Source organism: Bufo gargarizans, chromosome 6, assembly GCF_014858855.1.
Source record: "Bufo gargarizans isolate SCDJY-AF-19 chromosome 6, ASM1485885v1, whole genome shotgun sequence".
Taxonomy (NCBI): domain Eukaryota; kingdom Metazoa; phylum Chordata; class Amphibia; order Anura; family Bufonidae; genus Bufo; species Bufo gargarizans.
In genome coordinates this window covers 64,992,307-65,014,236 of record NC_058085.1, presented here as the reverse complement: position 1 = coordinate 65,014,236, position 21,930 = coordinate 64,992,307, and the positions used below count along the sequence as shown (strand labels likewise).

Here is a 21,930-nt window from a genome sequence, read left to right as displayed (position 1 = left end):
ATAACAGAAGGACGGCGCAATGCAGAGTTTTAATAGTTTCTCCAGATTTTTTATTTTAATTTTTTTTTAATCATGTAGAATACAAGTCTCTACATAAAGGGAAACACTTTTGGGCAGCCACCCCTCGTTTCCATCTTTTCCCACCCCCACCCACTGTGTACGCCAGACGTTGGTCCCTGCTTGTAAACTTCTGGAATGAACGGGAGGTCACGTGAGCCAATGATGTGTCCCCCAAGCAGCATGCCACTGGGCTATGTACCACTTGGGGAACACATCACCGCTGGCAAAAATGGGGTCTGTCGTTTTGGAATCTGTAATGGAGCTTTAGCCACAGAAGTAAACTTGGCCTCAGTCATTTCTACCTTTTTTTACAGGTTCTCCTTTCACTCTGAGCACCCCAAGTGCACCCGGACCCCTCGTTTTCACTGCTCTGACACCAGACTCTCTACAACTGAGCTGGGTGAGACCAAGAAAACCCAATGGGACAATCCTGGGTTACATGGTCACCTGTGAAATGCTGCATGGTGGAGGTGAGACTGACGGTGCAACTTCATATCATGGGGGTGGGGGCGTAGCTCATATATTGCTCTTAGTATCATTGAAATGGTCAGAGTAATCTGATACTGATGTGAATGTCTTCATCTCAGGAGAGCCAAGGAATATATACGTGGAAGGTGATATGCCCGAGACAACCCTGACAGTGCCCTTCCTAAGCGAGAACCTTCCCTACAAGTTTAAGGTGCAGGCCAAAACCACACAAGGATTTGGGCCAGAGAGGGAAGGAATAATCACAATTGAGTCACAGGATGGAGGTAAGTGGTGGCATGGATGAGATTTGTAGACCTGCTAAAACACGTTTTCTTAAAGGGGTTGGTCCCATCTGGACATTTATGGAAGAACCACAGGACATGCCATAAATGTCCAAGAGGTGGGACCCACTCCTATCTCAAGAACGGGGGGCCTAGCACATGCTGCAGTGAATGGAGCGCAGGACGCACAGCCGTGCCTCTCTCCATCCACTGGTATAGGAGGACCTCTGAAAATGGCCGAGTAGGCGATTTTTGGAGTCTGTACCCATTATTTTTTAACGGCACTTGCAGATAACTGAGCAGCTATATGCAATATTTTTGTGCCAATTGGGCTAAAAGGAGAGGGAGTGTGTCCCTGTAAAAGGTTGACCTTATATAGGGCAAAATGGTGATTTTGAAATGGAATCGTAAAACGATCCTACTATAGTCAATGGGGTCCGTCAGGCGCCGTTCGTTACATTCATTTCACGGCTCCGATGCTTCCATTATTTTTGTTGTTCTGCTCTGGTGTGAACCCAGACAGAGCGTGCAACGCAGATGAACTGCACGTCCCGACATTGCTTTGTATGGTCCCACCCAGGACTGTTGCATGCATGTAACACTGACACTCACAGTTAGGCCTAAGGTAGTGATCCGGTGCACTCTCGGGCAGACCGCTATGCTGGTTTTAGTAGATTAGAACTAATATCCTTGTGCACAGTTGAGAAATTCAACTAACCCCCCCTTTGGTGCCTATAGGTCAGGCATGTCCAAACTGCGGCCCTCCAGCTGTTGCAAAACTACGACTCCCAGCATGCCATAATAGCTGTAAGCTACCCAGGCATGCTGGGAGTTGTAGTTTTGCAACAGCTGGAGGGCCGCAGTTTGGACATGCCTGCTATAGGTTATTAGGTCATGTTTGACACTGTGGCGTGTTTATAGCGTGATTCATACTTGATCTGTGTTACTTATAGGAAACTTCTCTCAGTTTGGGACGCAGCAGATCACACGTCGTGAAGACTTTCATCTGCCAACAGAATACAGTCAGACCAACGTCACCCACTCTGCAACGTCAGAGCCTTTCTTCAGGGGTAAGAACCGTCATACCAGTTTTCTTTCGGCTGTTAGTAAGTGTTTGTGGACCTCTAAACTGGCTGCACTGAAGCTGTATAGCGGTCCCTGCAACTCCTTGTCATGGAGCTGTGGGCACTCTGTTATATTTGTAGTCCTGCACCTGACCGTACAGTAATGGTCCATAGATTTCTGTGGTGCTGCAATATGGTTGTGTCTATTAGGCCTTAAAGGGGTTCTCCAGGCTTTTTCTATGGATGACCTATCTTCATGATAGGTCATCAATATCAGATCGCCGGGTGTCCGACACCTGACACCCCCGCTGATGAGTAGATGGCGTGCGCATGTGCAGCCTCCTTTCTCTTTTCCTGCTGCTGTTCCATAGACAAACAGCAGCAGATAGGGAGGCGGCGCGCGCACATCCAGCTGATCGAAGGGGGTGCCGGACCCCTGCCGATCCGATATTGATGACCTATCCTTTTAAGTCAACTTTTGCTGGTCCACGGTCTGCCATTTTTAAACTTTTTTAATACTCAGAAAACCCCTATACAAACGCAGCAGATTTGGTGCAGCAGACATTTCAGCAACTGGAAAGCAGTTCATCTGACTGGGGTTATTTTACAGATGAAGACGTTTCTGTAATCAATCCAGTGCATGAGCATATACCCTTTAGCTGTTCCTATGTGGCAGCACCTCATCCACAGATGTTTTTTAAGAAACAGACATTAATAACTGTCCCCTTTAATGTATGGGGGCCGTCGGTCAATGAAATCAGCCAAAATAGGACATGTCATTTTTTTGAAAGCCATTAAAAAATGGACATGAGAATATGCCCATATACTACCATTGTTCTAAAAAAAAAAAAAAAAAAAAAAAAGGAGGTACTGCATCCTGGCCAAAACGCTCGCTTATAGTCTGCAGCTATGTATCCATACTTGGTGAAAAGCCTGTCCAAATGTTTAGTGCGCTTACAGCTGAAAAAAAAGAGACTCCATCTTGATACCCAAGGATCTGGAATCTGATCCTACAAGAATAGGTAACAGTAACGTACGGGGGTCTACATGCTTTCATACGTTATATGCTTTGCGCTGATGTACCCCCCCAAATAGTCAGTAAGCATCAATCTGTCATATATAGTGACAATGGATTTTCTAGCATCTCGTTCCTTGGAGATAGTTTTCTAGAATCTAGAAAAAACTGATGGACTTCTAGATTGAACAAAAGTCCATTTTCTTGTTGGATGAGGTGGACATATACTTCACGGTTTACAACATGTCACTTCCTGACTGCTTATTTTTCTATTAACAGATGGCATGTCTGTCACCTCTCACCGGATGGAAAGCTCCGGAACGGTCACTCAACAAGTCACCAAAGAGTACGTAACGAGAACAATGTTGTCTGGAGGAGGATCCCTCAGCCGGCAGGTGGACCGCCAGTTCTACGAGGCCTAAGAGAGGACCACAGTACACTGGACTACGTAACTGCCCAGGTGCCACATTTCCTTCCCTGGCACTTTATTACTTTGTGCTTCTCTTAGTATCTGGCAAACAAGACAGTACATGAAGGGGTGGGGATCTGACCGCAATACTGACGTAGGTGCTACACCAGGTACCAGACAGGATAACATGTCTTCACTGTCTGCACCAAGCTTTTAATGCAATGCTTTGAGGGAAAGAAATGTCGCTGACCATGTTATCTCTGCATCCTCCATTCCTCTGTATGCTTCAAACCAAACTTCACTTCAACTTTTTATGCTTTGTAAATAACAGAAAGGGAGAATTTATGTTCAAGAGGGATCTTGCTGAAGATATGGCAAAGTGCGTCCAAAGGGATTTGTACTGGTGTCTGGCAGTTGGTGTTGATATAGGCAGTTAGGAGAAAACATGGTGTAAGTAATAGAAGTTATGTCCTGTAACTATAGCTCTACTGAAAAGTCCTGACATTTCCGGTGACCACCATGAGACGTATGGAAGGGGGTGATGAAACCAAAGCGATAGGCTAGGGAAGAGTTATCAAAACTAGTGCAATGGAAAAGTGGAGAGCTGGGATCTGCTTGACCGCTGTTAGCAACTACTCCGCTATTCCTACCGCTAGTTTTGGTAAATCTTCATCCAACTTAAATGCAATATGGCAAAAAAAGAGCCTTTAAACCCAAACACATCAGCTGTAAGATAGGAACCTAGTTACTTTATTTCCCAAACGGCAGGACCTGTTACAATGGAAAGTTATTCTGGCAAGACCCCAGATCCAGCCGAAGGCTTGGTGATGTAGAATGACGGTGATCCTTGGAATTTCTCCTGCAGAAAAAAATTAAAATAAATTAATACTTGAGTATTCCCATGTTGTAGAGCGATGGTATATTCCTAGGATATTATGGGACCCCCAAAGATTCTAGAAGGGTCTGCAGCGCTAATTTAAGCACATTTAAAGGGCATCCGTCAGCAGATTTGTACCTATGACGCTGGCTGACCTGTTACATGTGTGCTTGGCAGCTGAAGACATCTGTGTTGGTCCCATGTTCATATGTGCCCGCATTGCTGAGAAAAATTATGTTTTATTATATGCAAATGAGCCTCTAGGAGCAACGGGGGCGTTGTCATTACACCTAGAGGCTCTGCTCTCTCTGCAACTGAAAGGCCCTCTCTAATTTGGATGACAGGGCTGGGTGTAAGGACGTTTTCACTGCCTGGTCCTATCAAAGCAGAAAGGACACAGCAGTAGCAGGGAGAGCAGAGCCTCTAGGTGTAATGACAACGCCCCCGTTGCTCCTAGAGGCTCATTTGCATACATTAAAACATCATTTTCATCTCAGCAGTTATGGCACATATGAACATGGCACCAACACAGATGCCTTCAGCTGCCAAGTGCACATGTAACAGGTCAGCCAGTGTCATAGGTACAAATCTGCTGACAGATGTCCTATAAAGGGATCAGGTCCGTCTTGTTATATCTGCACACAGGCAAAGATAAACTATATGGACGTCATATGAAATCACACCGCTATGAGGGTATGACTGTACTAGACAATATATTTTACCTTGGTGCAGGGTAGCAGTCAAAGGTCAATCCCTTTGAGCCCCTGAATGCCTTTTGGTGAATGATCAGCGTGGATTTAGGTCACGGTTTGTAGGTGCAGGCAGTATTTCAATGGCCAAAGCAAACTGCTCTAACACCTGCAGAACTACAAGGACTGAGAAAGTGAAGAAAAGCAATGCAGGTCACACAGGAACGTCTAGCAGACCAGTGAGGAGGTGCTAGAGCGCGCTCTCCCCGGATATCCGTGTGCCATATGCTCATTACTGGATCACTCGATATAAAGGATAATTCTTACAGTTGGACCATGCGCTTCCCCTGTGACCACAGCATCATATCTGCATGAAGACAAGGCAGTTCTGCAGGGTTGGGGCCACTGGTGTATATATTAAATATATATATGGCGTCTGAATGTTCGTGCGCTCAGCTTTGTTTACAGACTGCTGCCATCTTTAAAGCTGGTTTAACTTTTTTAATAATAAAAGCATTTTCATAAGTTTCTGAATTATTACTTGGGGGAGTCTACGCTTCATAATCTTACTGTCAGTCACCTTAATCCGTTCTTTGGTCCGCTCAGCGACTGAAGTCTCCAGTAAAGTAACCGTACAACCTCCAAAACCTCCTCCTGTCATCCGGCTGCCGTAAACACCAGGAACTTCCACCGCTATCGACACCAACTCATCCAGCTCTGGACAGCTGACCTCATAATCATCCCTACAAAAGGAAAATGTCCTTGGTGACTGCCATTTCTAGACGACGGGAACAGAGACAGCAGCCATAAGACAGATAAGAACTCATCTGGGACTTAAAAACAATGATATAATTTTTGAGGGGTTTTCCGGGATTTTAATATTGATGACCTATCCTCAGGATAGGTGAGCAGGTGCAATTACAAGCCGTTTCATTCACTTCTTTGGGACATCTTGTTCTCATTCAAGTGTATAGGAATGAGCCGTCCAATTGAAGTGACTGGGACGACTTGTAATTACACCTGCTCACCTCTGAGATGTCGACGGCGAGCAGGCAAACAATGAAAGGAACAAGCACGAGCGTCACCTTTTCCTCAACCGGCTGATTGGCGGAGGTCCTGAGGATAGGTCATCAATATTAAAATCTCGGAACGCCTCTTTAAAGCGGTTGTCTAAGTGTTTTATACTGATGTCCTATGCTCAGGATAGGTCATCAGCAGTGTTAAGCGAACTTCTGTTTTCAAGTGCGGCGTACAAGGTTTGGGTTCGGGTTATCTAAGAATTCCGTTATAGATTCCACTACCATGGACCATAATTTATGGTCTGTGGTAGCAGAATTCTTAGATAACCCGAACCTTGTACACCGAACTTTAAAACACAAAGTTCGCTCATCCCTAGTCATCAGTATCTGATCAGCGGGGGTCCGACTCCCAGCACCAGCCATCGATCAGCTGTTTGAAGAGGCCTCTTCCTAGGCCAGTGAAATCACGTTCATGGGTCACATGGTCTAGGTGCAGCTCAGTCCCATTGAAGTTAAAGGGGTTGTCCGGGTTCAGAGCTGAACCCGGACATATCCCCATTTTCACCCAGACAGCCCCCCTGACTCCAATGCTCTCCTTTGCCCTGCGCTAAATCGCGCATGGCAAAGGCATTCTCTGGAGTTCCGGTGACGAACCCCTTTAAGAGGGCTGAACTGTGATACCAATCACAGCCACTATACAATGTACAGCGCTGTGCTTGGTGAGCTGAGAGAAGGACATGACGCTACTGCAAGAGCTAGTGCCTTCTCAAACAGCTCATCGTGGGGGTGTCGGATGTTGGACCCCCACCAATCAGATACTGATGACCAATCCAGAGGATAAGTCATCCGTTAAAAAAAAAAAAAATCTGGGCAGTGGGGATGCCAAGAGTTGGATCTGATATTGATGGCCTACCCTAAGAGCTCATGCACAGGAATGTGTGCCGCCAGTGCCGTGCATTGGGGACCAAATGCATGCGCACCATCCGTGTGGCGAATGCTGACAGATGCAGACCCATTTAACATGGATGGATCCGCGATCCGTCCACACCGCCAAAAAATTGAGCATGTTTTATATTTTTTGCGGTGTGGAGACACAGACCAAAATGCCATGGAAACGCTCCGTAGTGCTTCCATGGCCTTCCACTCCGTGCCTCTGCACTGTATCTTCCGGATTGCGGAGCCATTCCAGTGAATGGGTCCGCATCCGTGAGATGGTGCGCACGTGGCCGGTGCCCTTATATTGCGGACCTGCTGTTTGCGGGCCGTAATACGAGCACATACCTGCTACAGTCGTGTTCATAAGGCCTAAGGGAAAGAATCTGGCATCTGCCAAAGTCGCTTCGATCTTTACGCTTCCAACACATCAACATCAAGAATTGACTGTTTATTTGCTGCCCGATATTTCCCACCCCTTGGGAGAAGCCGCTGTCACAAGGCAATTCACTTCACCTGTCAGTGATTTTAATGGTACGACTGATCAGCGTATAAGATCTCCTAAAAGAATATATGCAGCCAGGGTCACTGAACAATGTCAGATTTGCTGTACTTTTGCTGAGCATCTATCAGGAGTCTTCAGAACACAACAGTATATGTCTTCTGCATGGCACTCAGGGTACAGATGGTATCCACATGGCATCCTGCAATGCCTCAAGGATTGTGAGGCTACAATAATAATAATGTATGGACTTAATACAATAACACAAAGGGTGACTGTTCACTATACCCGAGTCCTACCTCAATGAGTTGTGGCTCTCCACCATCAATTTACCGAACAGTCGGTAATCCCCGTTCTCTAAAGCTTCGGCCGCCTTGGTGGTGCGCTCTATTTCCGAGATGACATGGCGGGCTCGTCTGTAGCACACCTCGCTAAGACAGTCCTTTCTGGCTAAAATAATAAGTGACAGGTTATAATCATCATCAAGGTTAGGCCTCATGCACATGATGGTATGTATTTTGTGGATCGGCAAAACACGGATACCGGGCGTAGGCATGCTGCCATTTTCATTTTACTTTCAACAGAAATATTTTATGTTTGTCCGCAAAACAGACAAGAATAGGCCACGTTTACGCTTGGACATACGGATGTGGACAGCACGCGGTGTACTATCTGCATTTTTTGCTACCACATTGAAATAAATAGTTCTGCATCGGATCCGCAAAAAATGCGGAAAAAAAATCCAGTCGTGTGCATGAGGCTTTAGTTTTATATCAAACCACTTACCCTCCAGTTCTTCCAGACTGGCATCCCTCAAACTCTCTTTACCAAGAGCCTTTGCTGCCTCCTCACACTGCCTTCTGCGGGTGGGGTACTCGCTGCCCGTTAGTTCATGCCGGACATTAGAATTAGTGATGAGAATGGATAACTTGGGATCAGTCAGGGGAAGCGGTTTTACTTCTAGAGACCTGGAACAAAACAAGACCAGTAAGTGATGGTTTTCATGCTCAACATACAATACAAATGTGCACAGCAAAAAAAAAGTATGTGCCCCACTGGCTGTCCGCTTTGCTCAGTTCCTTTTTGTTAATGGGATCCCCAGATAAGGAAGTCACGCTGGAAGACCCCCAGCGATCGGCTGTAATGTGCGCAGAGAGCCTAGCACATAATGTGCAATTTCCCTGCAGCGCCCCCACACGCCAAATGGAGAATTAAACAGTCCCCTCCTAAATATATACCGGTAGGTATTCTAAGGCTGGGTTCACATCACATTTCTCCCAAAAATGTATACATTAAACGGCCCCTCAGACTGTTGCCATACAGTGGCATTAGTTCACCATGGAGTTCCATTGTAAAAAAATAAATAAAATAAATACTTTTTTTTACTGCACTCACAGGTTACAAAAACGTGTTGTGCTGCGTTTTCGTATCTTTTTTTTTTTACATCAAACGGAGGCATAAACCGTGATGTGAACCCACCCTAATACATGGACATGCCGAGTCCTCCGAAACTGGGGAAACTCTTTACAGTGCCCTCTTCATTTAGATAATAGATGAGCATCCTCAACAGGGACCCCTCTAATTACACAGGACTTGAAGGTGTCCGTATTTACTTGCTACCCTGATGGAAAGTGTCATAGGAGCAGATGGACTGTGACACCAAGGACCTTACATACGAGTACCTATACCACTTGTGTACACTGGCACTGGTCCCTTACTGCTGCAGTTCATTCACTATAGTTGCTTGATCAGATTGTTAGCCTTGGATTTGTTTGATTTTAATGATCGAGAAGCCAAGCCTTTCAGACTTCCTACATTTATGCATATAATTAATCTCTTTCCGGTGATCTTTAAAGGGATATTCTAATCTCACACATTGATGGCATATCGCTAGGATGTGCCACCAATATCAGATAGGTGCGGGTCCCTATCTCCAAAACGGGCCCCCAATAGTGAAGGGGAGCACACCGTGCAAGCGCGGCAACCTATAGAAGCCGAACGCCAACTTCACTATTTCTGAAACTCCTGTAGTGGCAAATGGGAGAGGAGTCTGTACATGTGTGGTGCACGCTCCATTCACTTCTATCAGAGTTTAGCCAAATTAACAGAGAAAATGTACTTTTAATCCATATGCTAATAAGCCTTCAAGTGCACTGAGGGTGGACCCCAACCACTCTGTGCACCCATGCTCCTCCTGTGCCTGGTTCATCAGTGAATTTCCTGGTGGCAGATTCCCTTTAGCTCCGAGTGCCTGCTATGAAAATGGGTGAGAAGGATCTGGAAATTTTGTGGATGCAATGATTTATGTGGGAAAGTTTAAAGGGTTGTCCCTTTACCTCCATTTTCACCCAGGCAGCCCCTCTGACTTGAGCATCAGAGCAGTTAATGCCCTGTGTTAAATCGCGCAGGGCAAAGGCATTTTTTGGAGATCCGGTGACGTACCAGGCTCTCCATGGGGCTGCCAGGAACCCCGGTGACGTCACCGGCACTGATGGGTGGGATTTAGCGCTAGGGCAGCACTAAAGCCCGCCCATCAGAGCCGGTGACGTCACCGAACACACTGCCGGGGGCGGAAACCAGTGTGTTATTGAAAACAAAAAAGAGCCCTTGCCCTGCGCGATTTAGCCTCAGGGGGGCTGCCTGGGTGAAAATAAGGGTATGCCCAGGTTCAGCTCTGAACCTGGACAACCCCTTTAAGACAGAATAGACTAGGGTAAGACTAAAGAAGCCACAAGGACACGGATGACAGCTGCTCTGAGAAAACAGGAGGCTATAGGACAACCCACCCACTGGCTGCATATTGTTTATCATCTGGTTTACCTATATTACATAGATTTAAAGGAACGGTCCAGTTCAACCAAAAACAAAAAATCGGACAACACTGTGGAACAGCCTAAAATAAAGAACTAAGCAGTAATTACCTAGCAGTTTCAGTGCTGCAGCTCTGGCTGCCTCGGCCCAGCTCTGCTTACCCAGCTAAAGGGGAGACATCACGTCAACGTGTGACCACTGCAGCCAATCACTGGCCTCTTTGGTGCATTGCGGAGTCCAGTGATTGGTGCAGCGGTCATGTGCTGTCAACGTGATTTTGCTGTTACCAGCTGGGTAAGTAAAGACCTGGTTCTGATAGGCAAGTGCTGCTCAGTTTTTTATTTTAAGCCACACCCCAGTGTAGCCTGGTCATGTTATAGACTGAATCATGGAGGACAGACCAGGATTCAACATGGCCACATTTATAAGCCAAATAAAAAAAATATATATAAAAAAAATAAAAAATAAAAGGTCTAAGATGTTAACACTGACCTGCAGTCGATGAGCAGAGCATAGCCCTCTTTACCCATTACAGATATGAACTGGTCCATGATCCCACAGGGCACTCCAGGAAATGTATGTTCAGCTTTTTGACAGGTAAGTGCCTTCTGAACAAGATCGCCGTCATCTGACACAGAGCACACAAGACACAGGTATGAGCATTGTGAATGGCTGAGGTAGAAACACAACAATGAAGACCAAAAATATAAAATGTCAAAGTCATTAATGTAGGGCCTGTTTGCCAGACCTGCATCAGTAAGCGTACTTACCTGCTCCCCACCACTGGGTCCCCATTCGTAAACTTCCAGTTTTACGGGGGTCACTTGTGCCGCTGCAGCCAATGACAGCAGCACATAGCAGACCCCACGAGCGGGAGACCCGAGTGCGTCAGTGGCAGCAGGGATTGGAAGGAGTCGGAATCCAGCAGTCGGGAGCAAGTGAATAAGCTTCCCTCCGCAGGTTCGGCGAAGTGGGGGAGTCTGGCAGAAAGGCCCCCCAAAGCTGGAATTTTCTTTCATTGCCATGTTGTTTTTTTGGTCCAAATGGGAGCAGAATGATTTTTTAAAACATCTTTATAGTGGCCATAGTTTATATATTTTTTTATATAGAGCTCCATATCTCCTGCATCGACAAACTATATGGCCAAAGGTATGTGGACACCTGAACGTCACACCAATATGATCTTCTCAGACATCACCTTCCCTAAGGCCTCTTTCACACTACCGTATGGCTATTTCAGTGTTTTGCGGTCCGTTTTTCCGTTTTTTTTGTTTCCATTCCGTTTTTCCGTATGGCATATACAGTATACAGTAATTAGATAGAAAAAAATGGGCTGGGCATAACATTTTCAATAGAAAGACATACGGATGCATTTCCGTATGTGTTTCAGTTTTTTTTTGCGGACCCATTGACTTGAATGGAGCCACGGAACGTGATTTGCAGGCAATAATAGGACATGTTCTATCCTTCAACGGAACGGAAAAACGGAATGAATACGGAGTGCATTCAGTTTTTTTTGCGGAACCATTGAAATGAATAGTTCCGTATATGGAACGCAAAAAACTGATGTAAAACGGAAATTTTTGGCGGAACCATTGAAATGAATGGTTCCGTATATGGAACGCAAAAAACGAAAAAAAAAAACGGTAGTGTGAACAAGGCCTAACTACACTACGTGCAGAATTATTAGGCAAATGAGTATTTTGACCACATCATCCTCTTTATGCATGTTGTCTTACTCCAAGCTGTATAGGCTCGAAAGCCTACTACCAATTAAGCATATTAGGCGATGTGCATCTCTGTAATGAGAAGGGGTGTGGTCTAATGACATCAACACCCTATATCAGGTGTGCATAATTATTAGGCAACTTCCTTTCCTTTGGCAAAATGGGTCAAAAGAAGGACTTGACAGGCTCAGAAAAGTCAAAAATAGTGAGATATCTTGCAGAGGGATGCAGCACTCTTAAAATTGCAAAGCTTCTGAAGCGCGATCATCGAACAATCAAGCGTTTCATTCAAAATAGTCAACAGGGTCGCAAGAAGCGTGTGGAAAAACCAAGGCGCAAAAAACTGCCCATGAACTGAGAAAAGTCAAGCGTGCAGCTGCCAAGATGCCACTTGCCACCAGTTTGGCCATATTTCAGAGCTGCAACATCACTGGAGTGCCCAAAAGCACAAGGTGTGCAATACTCAGAGACATGGCCAAGGTAAGAAAGGCTGAAAGACGACCACCACTGAACAAGACACACAAGCTGAAACGTCAAGACTGGGCCAAGAAATATCTCAAGACTGATTTTTCTAAGGTTTTATGGACTGATGAAATGAGAGTGAGCCTTGATGGGCCAGATGGCTGGATTGGTAAAGGGCAGAGAGCTCCAGTCCAACTCAGACGCCAGCAAGGTGGAGGTGGAGTACTGGTTTGGGCTGGTATCATCAAAGATGAGCTTGTGGGGCCTTTTTGGGTTGAGGATGGAGTCAAGCTCAACTCCCAGTCCTACTGCCAGTTTCTGGAAGACACCTTCTTCAAGCAGTGGTACAGGAAGAAGTCTGCATCCTTCAAGAAAAACATGATTTTCATGCAGGACAATGCTCCATCACACGCGTCCAAGTACTCCACAGCGTGGCTGGCAAGAAAGGGTATAAAAGAAGAAAATCTAATGACATGGCCTCCTTGTTCACCTGATCTGAACCCCATTGAGAACCTGTGGTCCATCATCAAATGTGAGATTTACAAGGAGGGAAACCAGTACACCTCTCTGAACAGTGTATGGGAGGCTGTGGTTGCTGCTGCACGCAATGTTGATGGTGAACAGATCAAAACACTGACAGAATCCATGGATGGCAGGCTTTTGAGTGTCCTTGCAAAGAAAGGTGGCTATATTGGTCACTGATTTGTTTTTGTTTTTGAATGTCAGAAATGTATATTTGTGAATGTTGAGATGTTATATTGGTTTCACTGGTAAAAATAAATAATTGAAATGGGTATATATTTGTTTTTTGTTAAGTTGCCTAATAATTATGTACAGTAATAGTCACCTGCACACACAGATATCCCCCTAAAATAGCTAAAACTAAAAACAAACTAAAAACTACTTCCAAAAATATTCAGCTTTGATATTAATGAGTTTTTTGGGTTCATTGAGAACATGGTTGTTCAATAATAAAATTAATCCTCAAAAATACAACTTGCCTAATAATTCTGCACTCCCTGTATAGCCATTAATAAGGAGTGACCGCAAAGCTGGAAGCGACAATTATCTAAAATGCCTTTCCGTGCTGCAGCATTAAAGGTCTAGTCCTATATTGGATATTTATGAAGTGGGGGATCCACATGGTTTCATCAAAAGACCACGGCACTCTGTAATTATTTTAGTTGCTTATTTTATTTCATATCTTTTTTATATATATTTTTTTTTGCTTTTGTATATACATCCAAAAAAGTAGCCACTGGCCAACGTTTCAGTCTAGTCTTAGACCTTTGCTCACGGCCTATTATATAAATAAGTACATATTTACATTAATATATATAGTGATAGAACAAAAAGTTGTTACATAAATAACATGTTATCTAATAGACAATGCATTATGAGATATGACATTGCTTGGGGAGAAAAATACGTCTGGGACCTGCACCTCTCCCCAGAAGGAGAGTCCCTCCACTATTGACTCGCCTAGTGAAGTAGCTATTGGCTGCCGCAGCCAGGCGGACAGTGAACGAAGTGGTGGCCATGCATGTGCATGTCTCTCTCGGTTATTTTCTATAGGTGTATCTGTTTTTGAATGTTTTGGTGACCCCTATAGAAGTGAACAGAGAAAGCCATGAACCTGCACATCCACTGCTGGAGGCCAGCAGACACCTCACGAGGCAGGAAGGTAGTGAAACGTGATTACTCTAGAAACCAGGGACAATGTGCTTTACACCACTTCAGCCGACACTTGGCACTGGGCATGGTGATCCTAGGCTTGTGTGCAGCTGCTCAGCAATGGAAACCCATCTCATGAAGCTCCTGATGCACAGTGGTGGTGCTAATGTCACCTCCAGAGACAGATCTCTGTAGTGAGTGATGCAGCATGGTCTTCAGGAATTGGCAGCCCTGTTGTGAATTTCAGTCATTTACAGCTTCATGTCGTTACTCCTAGGCACTTTGTATAACAGCATTTCCAACTGTCCAGGACAGATCTAGCAGATCAGTAGTTTCAGAAATGGCTTTATGATAAACAAGGCATCCCTATCACAGTGCCACATTTAACCACTTCAGCCCCGCTAGCTGAAACCCCCTTAATGACCAGGCCACTTTTTACACTTCTGCACTACACTACTTTCACCGTTTATTGCTCGGTCATGCAACTTACCACCCAAATGAATTTTACCTCCTTTTCTTCTCACTAATAGAGCTTTCATTTGGTGGTATTTCATTGCTGCTGACATTTTTACTTTTTTTTGTTATTAATCGAAATTTAACGATTTTTTTTGCAAAAAAATGACATTTTTCACTTTCAGTTGTAAAATTTTGCAAAAAAAAAGACATCCATATATAAATTTTTTGTTTGGGTAAAAAAAAAATGGTTTGGGTAAAAGTTATAGCGTTTACAAACTATGGTACAAAAATGTGAATTTCCGCTTTTTGAAGCAGCTCTGATTTTCTGAGCACCTGTCATGTTTCCTGAGGTTCTACAATGCCCAGACAGTACAAACACCCCACAAATGACTCCATTTTGGAAAGAAGACACCCCAAGGTATTCCGTGAGGGGCATGGCGAGTTCCTAGAATTTTTAATTTTTTGTCACAAGTTAGCGGAAAATGATGATTTTATTTTTTTATTTTTTTTCTAACAGTCTCATATTCCACTAACTTGTGACAAAAAATAAAAAATTCTAGGAACTCGCCATGCCCCTCACGGAATACCTTGGGGTGTCTTCTTTCCAAAATGGGGTCACTTGTGGCGTAGTTATACTGCCCTGGCAATTTAGGGGCCCAAATGTGTGCAAAGTAGTTTGAAATCAAAATGTGTAAAAATTGACCTGTGAAATCCTAAAGGTGCTCTTTGGAATGTGTGCCCCTTTGCCCACCTAGGCTGCAATAAAGTGTCACACATCTGGTATCGCCGTACTCAGGAGAAGTTGTGGAATGTGTTTTGGGGTGTCATTTTACATATACCCATGCTGGGTGAGAAAAATATCTTGGCAAAAGACAACTTTTCCCATTTTTTTATACAAAGTTGGCATTTGACCAAGATATTTATCTCACCCAGCATGGGTATATGTAAAATGACACCCCAAAACACATTCCCCAACTTCTCCTGAGTACGGCGATACCACATGTGTGACACTTTTTTGCAGCCTAGATGCGCAAAGCGGCCCAAATTCCTTTTAGGAGGGCATTTTTAGACATTTGGATCCCAGACTTCTTCTCACACTTTCGGGCCCCTAAAATGCCAGGGCAGTATAAATACCCCACATGTGACCCCATTTTGGAAAGAAGACACCCCAAGGTATTCTGTGAGGGGCATGGCGAGTTCCTAGAATTTTTTTTTTTTGGCACAAGTTAGCGGAAATTGATTTTTTTTGTATTTTCTCACAAAGTCTCCCTTTCCGCTAACTTGGGACAAAAATTTCAATCTTTCATGGACTCAATATGCCCCTCACGGAATACCTTGGGGTGTCTTCTTTCCGAAATGGGGTCACATGTGGGGTATTTATACTGCCCTGGCATTTTAGGGGCCCTAAAGCGTGAGAAGAAGTCTGGAATATAAATGTCTAAAAAATTTTACGTATTTGGATTCCGTGAGGGGTATGGTGAGTTCATGTGAGATTTTATTTTTTGACACAAGTTAGTGGAATATGAGACTTGGTAAGAAAAAAAACCAAAAAAAAAACAACAATTTCCGCTAACTTGTGCCCAAAAAAAATGGCTGAATGGAGCCTTACAGGGGGTGATCAATGACAGGGGGGTGATCAGGAAGTCTATATGGGGGATCACCCCCTTGTCATTGATCACCCCCCTGTAAGGCTCCATTCAGACGTCCGTATGTGTTTTGCGGATCCGATCCATGTATCCGTAAAAATCATACGGACGTCTGAATGGAGCCTTACAGGGGGGTGATCAATGACAGGGGGGTGATCAGGAAGTCTATATGCGTGATCACCCCCTTGTCATTGATCACCCCCCTGTAAGGCTCCATTCAGACGTCCGTATGTGTTTTGCGGATCCGATCCATCTATCAATGGATCCGTAAAAATCATACGGACGTCTGAATGGAGCCTTACAGGGGGGTGATCAATGACAGGGGGGTGATCAATGACAGGGAAGTGATCAGGAAGTCTATATGCGTGATCACCCCCTTGTCATTGATCACCCCCCTGTAAGGCTCCATTCAGACGTCCGTATGTGTTTTGCGGATCCGGCCTGCCAGCAAACGATCGCCGCTGGCAGGCTGGAGATCCACTCTCTTACCTTCCGTTTCTGTGAACGCGCGCGCCTGTGTGCGCGCGTTCACAGGAAATCTCGCGTCTCGCGAGATGACGCGTATTTGCGTCGTTGAGCGCACAGCTGCCACCTCCGGACCGCAGATCTGTGTTAGGTGGTCCGGAGGTGGTTAAAGGGCATCTGTCAGCAGATTTGTCCCTATGACACTGGCTGACCTGTTACATGTGCGCTTGGCAGCTGAAGGCATCTGTGTTGGTGCCATGTTCATATGTGCCCGCATTGCTGAGAAAAATTATGTTTTAATATATGCAAATTAGCCTCTAGGTGCAACTGGGGCGTTGCCATTACACCTAGAGGCTCAACTCTCTCTGCGTTTGCTGTGCCCTCTGCACTTTAAATGACAGGGCCAGGCGTCATCACACTTGGCCCTGTCAATCAAAGTGCAGAGGGTGCAGCAGTTGAAGAGAGAGCAGAGTCTTTAGGTGTAATGGCAACGCCCCCGTTGCTCCTAGAGGCTCATTTGCATATATTAAAACATCATTTTCCTCAGCAATGTGGGCACATATGAACATGGGACCAAAACAGATGTCTTCAGCTGCCAAGCGCACATGTAACAGGTCAACCACTTTCATAGGTATAAATCTGCTGACAGATGCCCTTTAAAGTCATTTAGGTCCTATGACCCATATTACTACTGCAATGCTTGTCTGAGGAGATTACATGGCAGTGTGCTTGATTGTACACCTGTTTGCAATGGATTTGGCTGACACGGGCACTTACCTGGGCACAGTTGTTGCAAGAAGGTGTAGGAAGCAACTTCTAGAGATGCAGAGCTGGACAGCCCTCCGCCCAGTGGCACACTGGTGGCAACCACGGCATTAAACCCAGGAACAGGGCCAGCTGAGAACACAAGGGAAAGCTTGTATTATGTCTACAATACAGAACAGGCAAGGAATCCACTAGATCCACAATCTAAAATGGATCGGTTGCAGCAAACAACCACTAAGCTCCATCGGTGCCATAGATACAGGATGGAACAGCAGGACGCACCCGTGACCACTGCTCCATTCAAACTCCTCCAAAAGGAGGGCTTGGGGCCGCGGTTCTTGTGAGCGATAGGGGTCCTGGCCGTGGGGCACCCGCTGATCCTGTGTTTATTACTCATCCAATGTCTCCAAATCCTCACTTACCTCTGTAATGCTGAATAACACCTTTCACATAGTTAGCCCATTTTGGCGCCCCCGGGGTTAGAGGGCTGTTCTCACTCGGGGTATTAAATTCCACTTTTTTCGGCTCATCAGCCCCCTCGGCAGTAGTAACAATGCAGATCTTTCCATCATCCCGGCGGGTCCCTACCATAACCGTGACGAGAGGTAGAGCCTGCACAGAAACACAGGATTATGATTTATTTTTTACTGCAACGTTACACCCTCCCTTATTACTACTGTCCAGTATGGTGCCATGTAGAATACCTATGCCTCCACAACTTCCACACAGGGACCACCAGTGCACAACCAACTCTTCATTCATTCTCTGTCTGGAAGGTGGGACAGGGAGACCTGCTCTCCACATAGTTGCGGGTCCCACTGCTGCAATGGGGGCATATCCTAGCCATATGCCCCCATTGTCTGAGATGGGAAAACCCCTTTAATAATATATATTTTTTTTTATTTTTTTTTAACTAAGATTACCGTTTCATATAACAGTCTAAGTATATCTGCCCCTCTGGAAGAAGCCGCCCGGCGCGACTGCTATGGGGCCCAGTCTTAGTTGGGATTATCTCCTCTTCTACTGGAGGTTAGTTTGGCCCTTACTTCTCTATGTACGCCACTAGTGGGGGGGGGGGGGGTAATGGCAATGAACTCCATACTGGCGAGGTGAAGCCCCTGACACAGCACTACTGTAGGGACTGCTGGGTATCACGTGACTACATGCCTCCTCACAGGCACAGCAGCAGGTCACGGTCATGTGACCGCTCCCTCATCACGTGACCAGGCGCCGCCACACTTCAGCGTTCGCTTTCTCACCATAGGCAGCACGAAGCCTCCGTTATAATCCGTGTGCTCCCCGATCAGATTCACCCTGCCGGGGGCGAACACGGCGATGTCAGGCCCATTCCCTCCGAAGTTCTCCGCGTACACCCGCCGGGCTTCCTCCTCAGGAGCTGACATTACTCCGCAGCGTTCAGTGCACTTCCGGGTGTCCGCTGACCACGCCCCTGAGGCACGTGACCTGCCGATACCCGAGGCGAGGGCGCCAGCTTCTTCTCACCATTGGGGCGCAATGTGGAATAACAGGTCCTTCTTCCAGTAAGAGCAGCGCACACCTGTCCACAGGTTTTCTATGTGGTATTACAGCCAATGAAGTGAGCTGAGTTGCAGTACCACTTACAGCCTGAGGACGGGTGTGGTGCTCTTTTTGGAAGAAAGCAGCCGTGTTCTTCTATTCCGGACAGCCTCTTTAATTGTGTTAGGTTGTCAAATAGCAAATAAAGTCTAGAAAAAAAACGAAAAAAAAAACACCTTAGTGGCACGCTCCCATGGGGAAAAAAACGTGGCTGGGAAAACTGTATGTTCTCGCGTATCTGTGTTTTGCAGATGCGCAAAACAGCCAACAGTCATGTGCATGAGCCCTTAGGCCGTTGTGCTCCCATGGCCGCATTACACGGGCACCGACATTGTGCACTCTGCATCACGGATGCGGACCCATTTACTTGAATGGGTTTGCAAATCCGGAGGTGCAGAACTAAGGCACAGATTGGGACCCCACAGAAGCAGTACAGAGCGCTTCTGTGGGGTTCTGATCCGCCCTTCCGTTCCGCAAAAAAACTATTTTTTTGCGGAACGGACGGATCACGGACCCATTCAAGTTGTATAGGTCTGGATCCGTCCCGGCCGCCGCACAAACGTTGCCCGCGCATTGGGGACCGCAAATTGTAGTCCCCAATGCACGGAACGGAACCACAACGGCCGTGTGCAAGAGGCCTTAGGTTGCTGCTACAAACAGTTCAGTGTTGTGTGTTTTGGTTTTTTTTCCAGAAAAACACCCAATTTTTTTATTTTTTTTGTAGTGTTTTTGGGGATGTTTTTTCCCATTTTTTTATATGCCTTGTGTTTTTTTTATAGAAAAGTATCTGTCCCCTCCCTGTAATCTCGCTCTGTATTGGGACAGAAAAACACCAAAGGAAAATGCAATAAAAAAACACAACATACATGGCACATGCTTCTTTTTGAAGCTGCACAAAACAAACTGTGGAGATGTAGGGGAGAAAAAGACCAGACATTTACTATAGTGTCTGCACCTGTTTTTAGTTTAAAAAATGCTGTATTAGGCCTCATGCACACGACCGTTGTGTGCATCCGTGGCCGTTGTGCCATTTTCAGGTTTTTTTCGCGGACCCATTGACTTTCAATGGGTCAGTGAAAAAAAATCGGAAAATGCACCGTTTTGCAGCCGAGACCGTGATCCGTGTATCCTGTCCGTCAAAAAAATAGGACCTGTCCTATTTTTTTGACGGACAACTGTTCACGGACCCATTCAAGTCAATGGGTCCGTGAAAGAACACGGATGCACACAAGATTGGCATCTGTGTCCGTGATCCGCGGCCGTAGGTTACTTTCATACAGACGGATCCGAAGATCCGTCTGCATAAAAGCTTTTTCAGAGCTGAGTTTTCACTTTGTGAAAACTCAGATCCGACAGTATATTCTAACATGGTGATGGGGACGCTTTAAGTTAAGATATACCATCGGATTGGAGAAAACTCTGATCCGATGGTATAAAAGGGACTCCTGACTTTACATTAAAAGTCAATGGGGACGGATCCGTTTGCAATTGCACCATATTGTGTCAACGTCAAATGGATCCGTCCCCATTGACTTGCATTGTAATTCAGGACGGATCCGTTTGGCTCCGCACGGCCAGGCGGACACCAAAACGACTTTTTTTTCATGTCCGTGGATCCTCCAAAAATCAAGGAAGACCCACGGACGAAAAAACGGTCACGGATCACGGACCTACGGACCCCGTTTTTGCGGACCGTGAAAAAATACAAGTTTTGGGCTATAGAGATACATATATAGCTGTCCTATAGGGCTGTGTGCTTTTATTTTCTTTAAAAAAGGATTTTAGAGATATGTAAATTAGTCTTGTAGGTGCCCAAGGGGCTATACGAACCTTGCTGGTGCCCAGCCACGCCCGCCTATGAAGGAGCCCAGCACCGCCTATGTCCTCCGAATCTCCTCCTTTGATCAACGATAGATTGCCGTAATCTCGCGATGCGCACCTCTTTTCCTGAGGCTGATGCCAGCACAGGGAAGGAACACTATACCGGCACTGCACATGCGCGAGCTCACGGCAATCTATCGGTGCCGAAAGGAGGAGATTCGGAGGACATAGGCGGTGCTGGGCTCCTTCATAGGCGGGCGTGACTGGGCACCAGGAAGGTTCGTATAGCCCCTTGGGCACCTACAAGACTAATTTACATATTTCTAAAATCCTTTTTTAAAGAAAATAAAAGCACACAGCCCTATAGGACAGGTATATTGTGGACATGCTAGCGGCGATCTAGCCGTGCATGTCCGCAGCTCTATAACCTAAAACTTGGTGACAGAATCCCTTTAAATGCAATTTAAAAATCCATGATTGGTTAAAAATAAAAGATGCATTTCGTAGGCTTCAAAATCATTACAAAAAAAGTTAAAAAAAAACAACTTCAAATTATATAAAAAGTTAAAAAATATAAACGTTTTGAAAATAGAAGATATATGACAGTTTAAATCAATCCCCTTTCCGTTTAATAAAAAAATAAATACCTAAATAAAAAATATACAAATATTTTTCCAATACAGCGAATGGCGTAACGGAAAAAAGGGGCACAATGGCCAATTTTTTGCCATTTTTTCATTGCTTCTCTTACCCAAAGAATGTAACACACACACTGCAAAAGGGTATCAATAAAAACTACAGATTGTCCTGCAAAAAATGAGCCACCATACAGCTCAGTAGATATAACTATAAAAAAAAGTTATAGGGGTCAGAATATGGTGATGTATTTTTTTTTCTCTGCAAAGCTTACATTTATTTTTACAATATTTAGACATAAAAAGCCTATACATATGGGGTATCGTAGTAATTGTACTGAGCCAGAGAATGAAGTGCACAGGTCTCTTTTGCTGAAAACAGAACAAAGTTGTAACAAAACCCGTGGAGGAATTTATTTATTTTTTTCCAATTCCACACTATTTGGAATTTTTTTACCATTTCCCACTACATTGTATGCCATAATTAATGGTGGCATTAGAAAGCACAACTTGTCCCACAAAAATAAGCCCTCATACAGCTATGTGAACGGAAATATAAAAAGTTATGACTCA

The 21,930-nt window shown here is 45.2% G+C and overlaps 2 protein-coding genes across 5 annotated transcripts in view; one reads left to right on the top strand and one right to left on the bottom strand.

Moving 5' to 3' along the window:
- The window catches only part of ITGB4 (integrin subunit beta 4), a 67,867-nt gene extending 64,340 nt beyond the window's left edge, over positions 1–3,527 (top strand). For all 4 annotated transcript variants that reach the window (XM_044300309.1, XM_044300311.1, XM_044300310.1 and 1 more), the window contains 4 exons: positions 375–530; positions 648–812; positions 1,763–1,879; positions 3,168–3,527. In XM_044300309.1, coding sequence (XP_044156244.1) covers positions 375–530; positions 648–812; positions 1,763–1,879; positions 3,168–3,310 — 581 coding nt within the window. In that variant the 3' untranslated portion in view covers positions 3,311–3,527. The remainder of the gene's footprint in view (positions 1–374; positions 531–647; positions 813–1,762; positions 1,880–3,167) is intronic.
- A 499-nt stretch (positions 3,528–4,026) lies between these two features.
- On the bottom strand, positions 4,027–18,772 carry GALK1 (galactokinase 1). Its single transcript, XM_044300313.1, has 8 exons — positions 18,583–18,772; positions 17,746–17,935; positions 17,336–17,455; positions 10,621–10,756; positions 8,104–8,285; positions 7,617–7,767; positions 5,444–5,606; positions 4,027–4,156 (listed from the first exon to the last, which is right to left on the bottom strand). The coding sequence occupies exons 1-8, from the start codon at positions 18,724–18,726 to the stop codon at positions 4,085–4,087; spliced, it is 1,158 nt and encodes a 385-aa protein (XP_044156248.1). The 5' UTR covers positions 18,727–18,772; the 3' UTR covers positions 4,027–4,084.
- Positions 18,773–21,930: the final 3,158 nt, after the last annotated feature.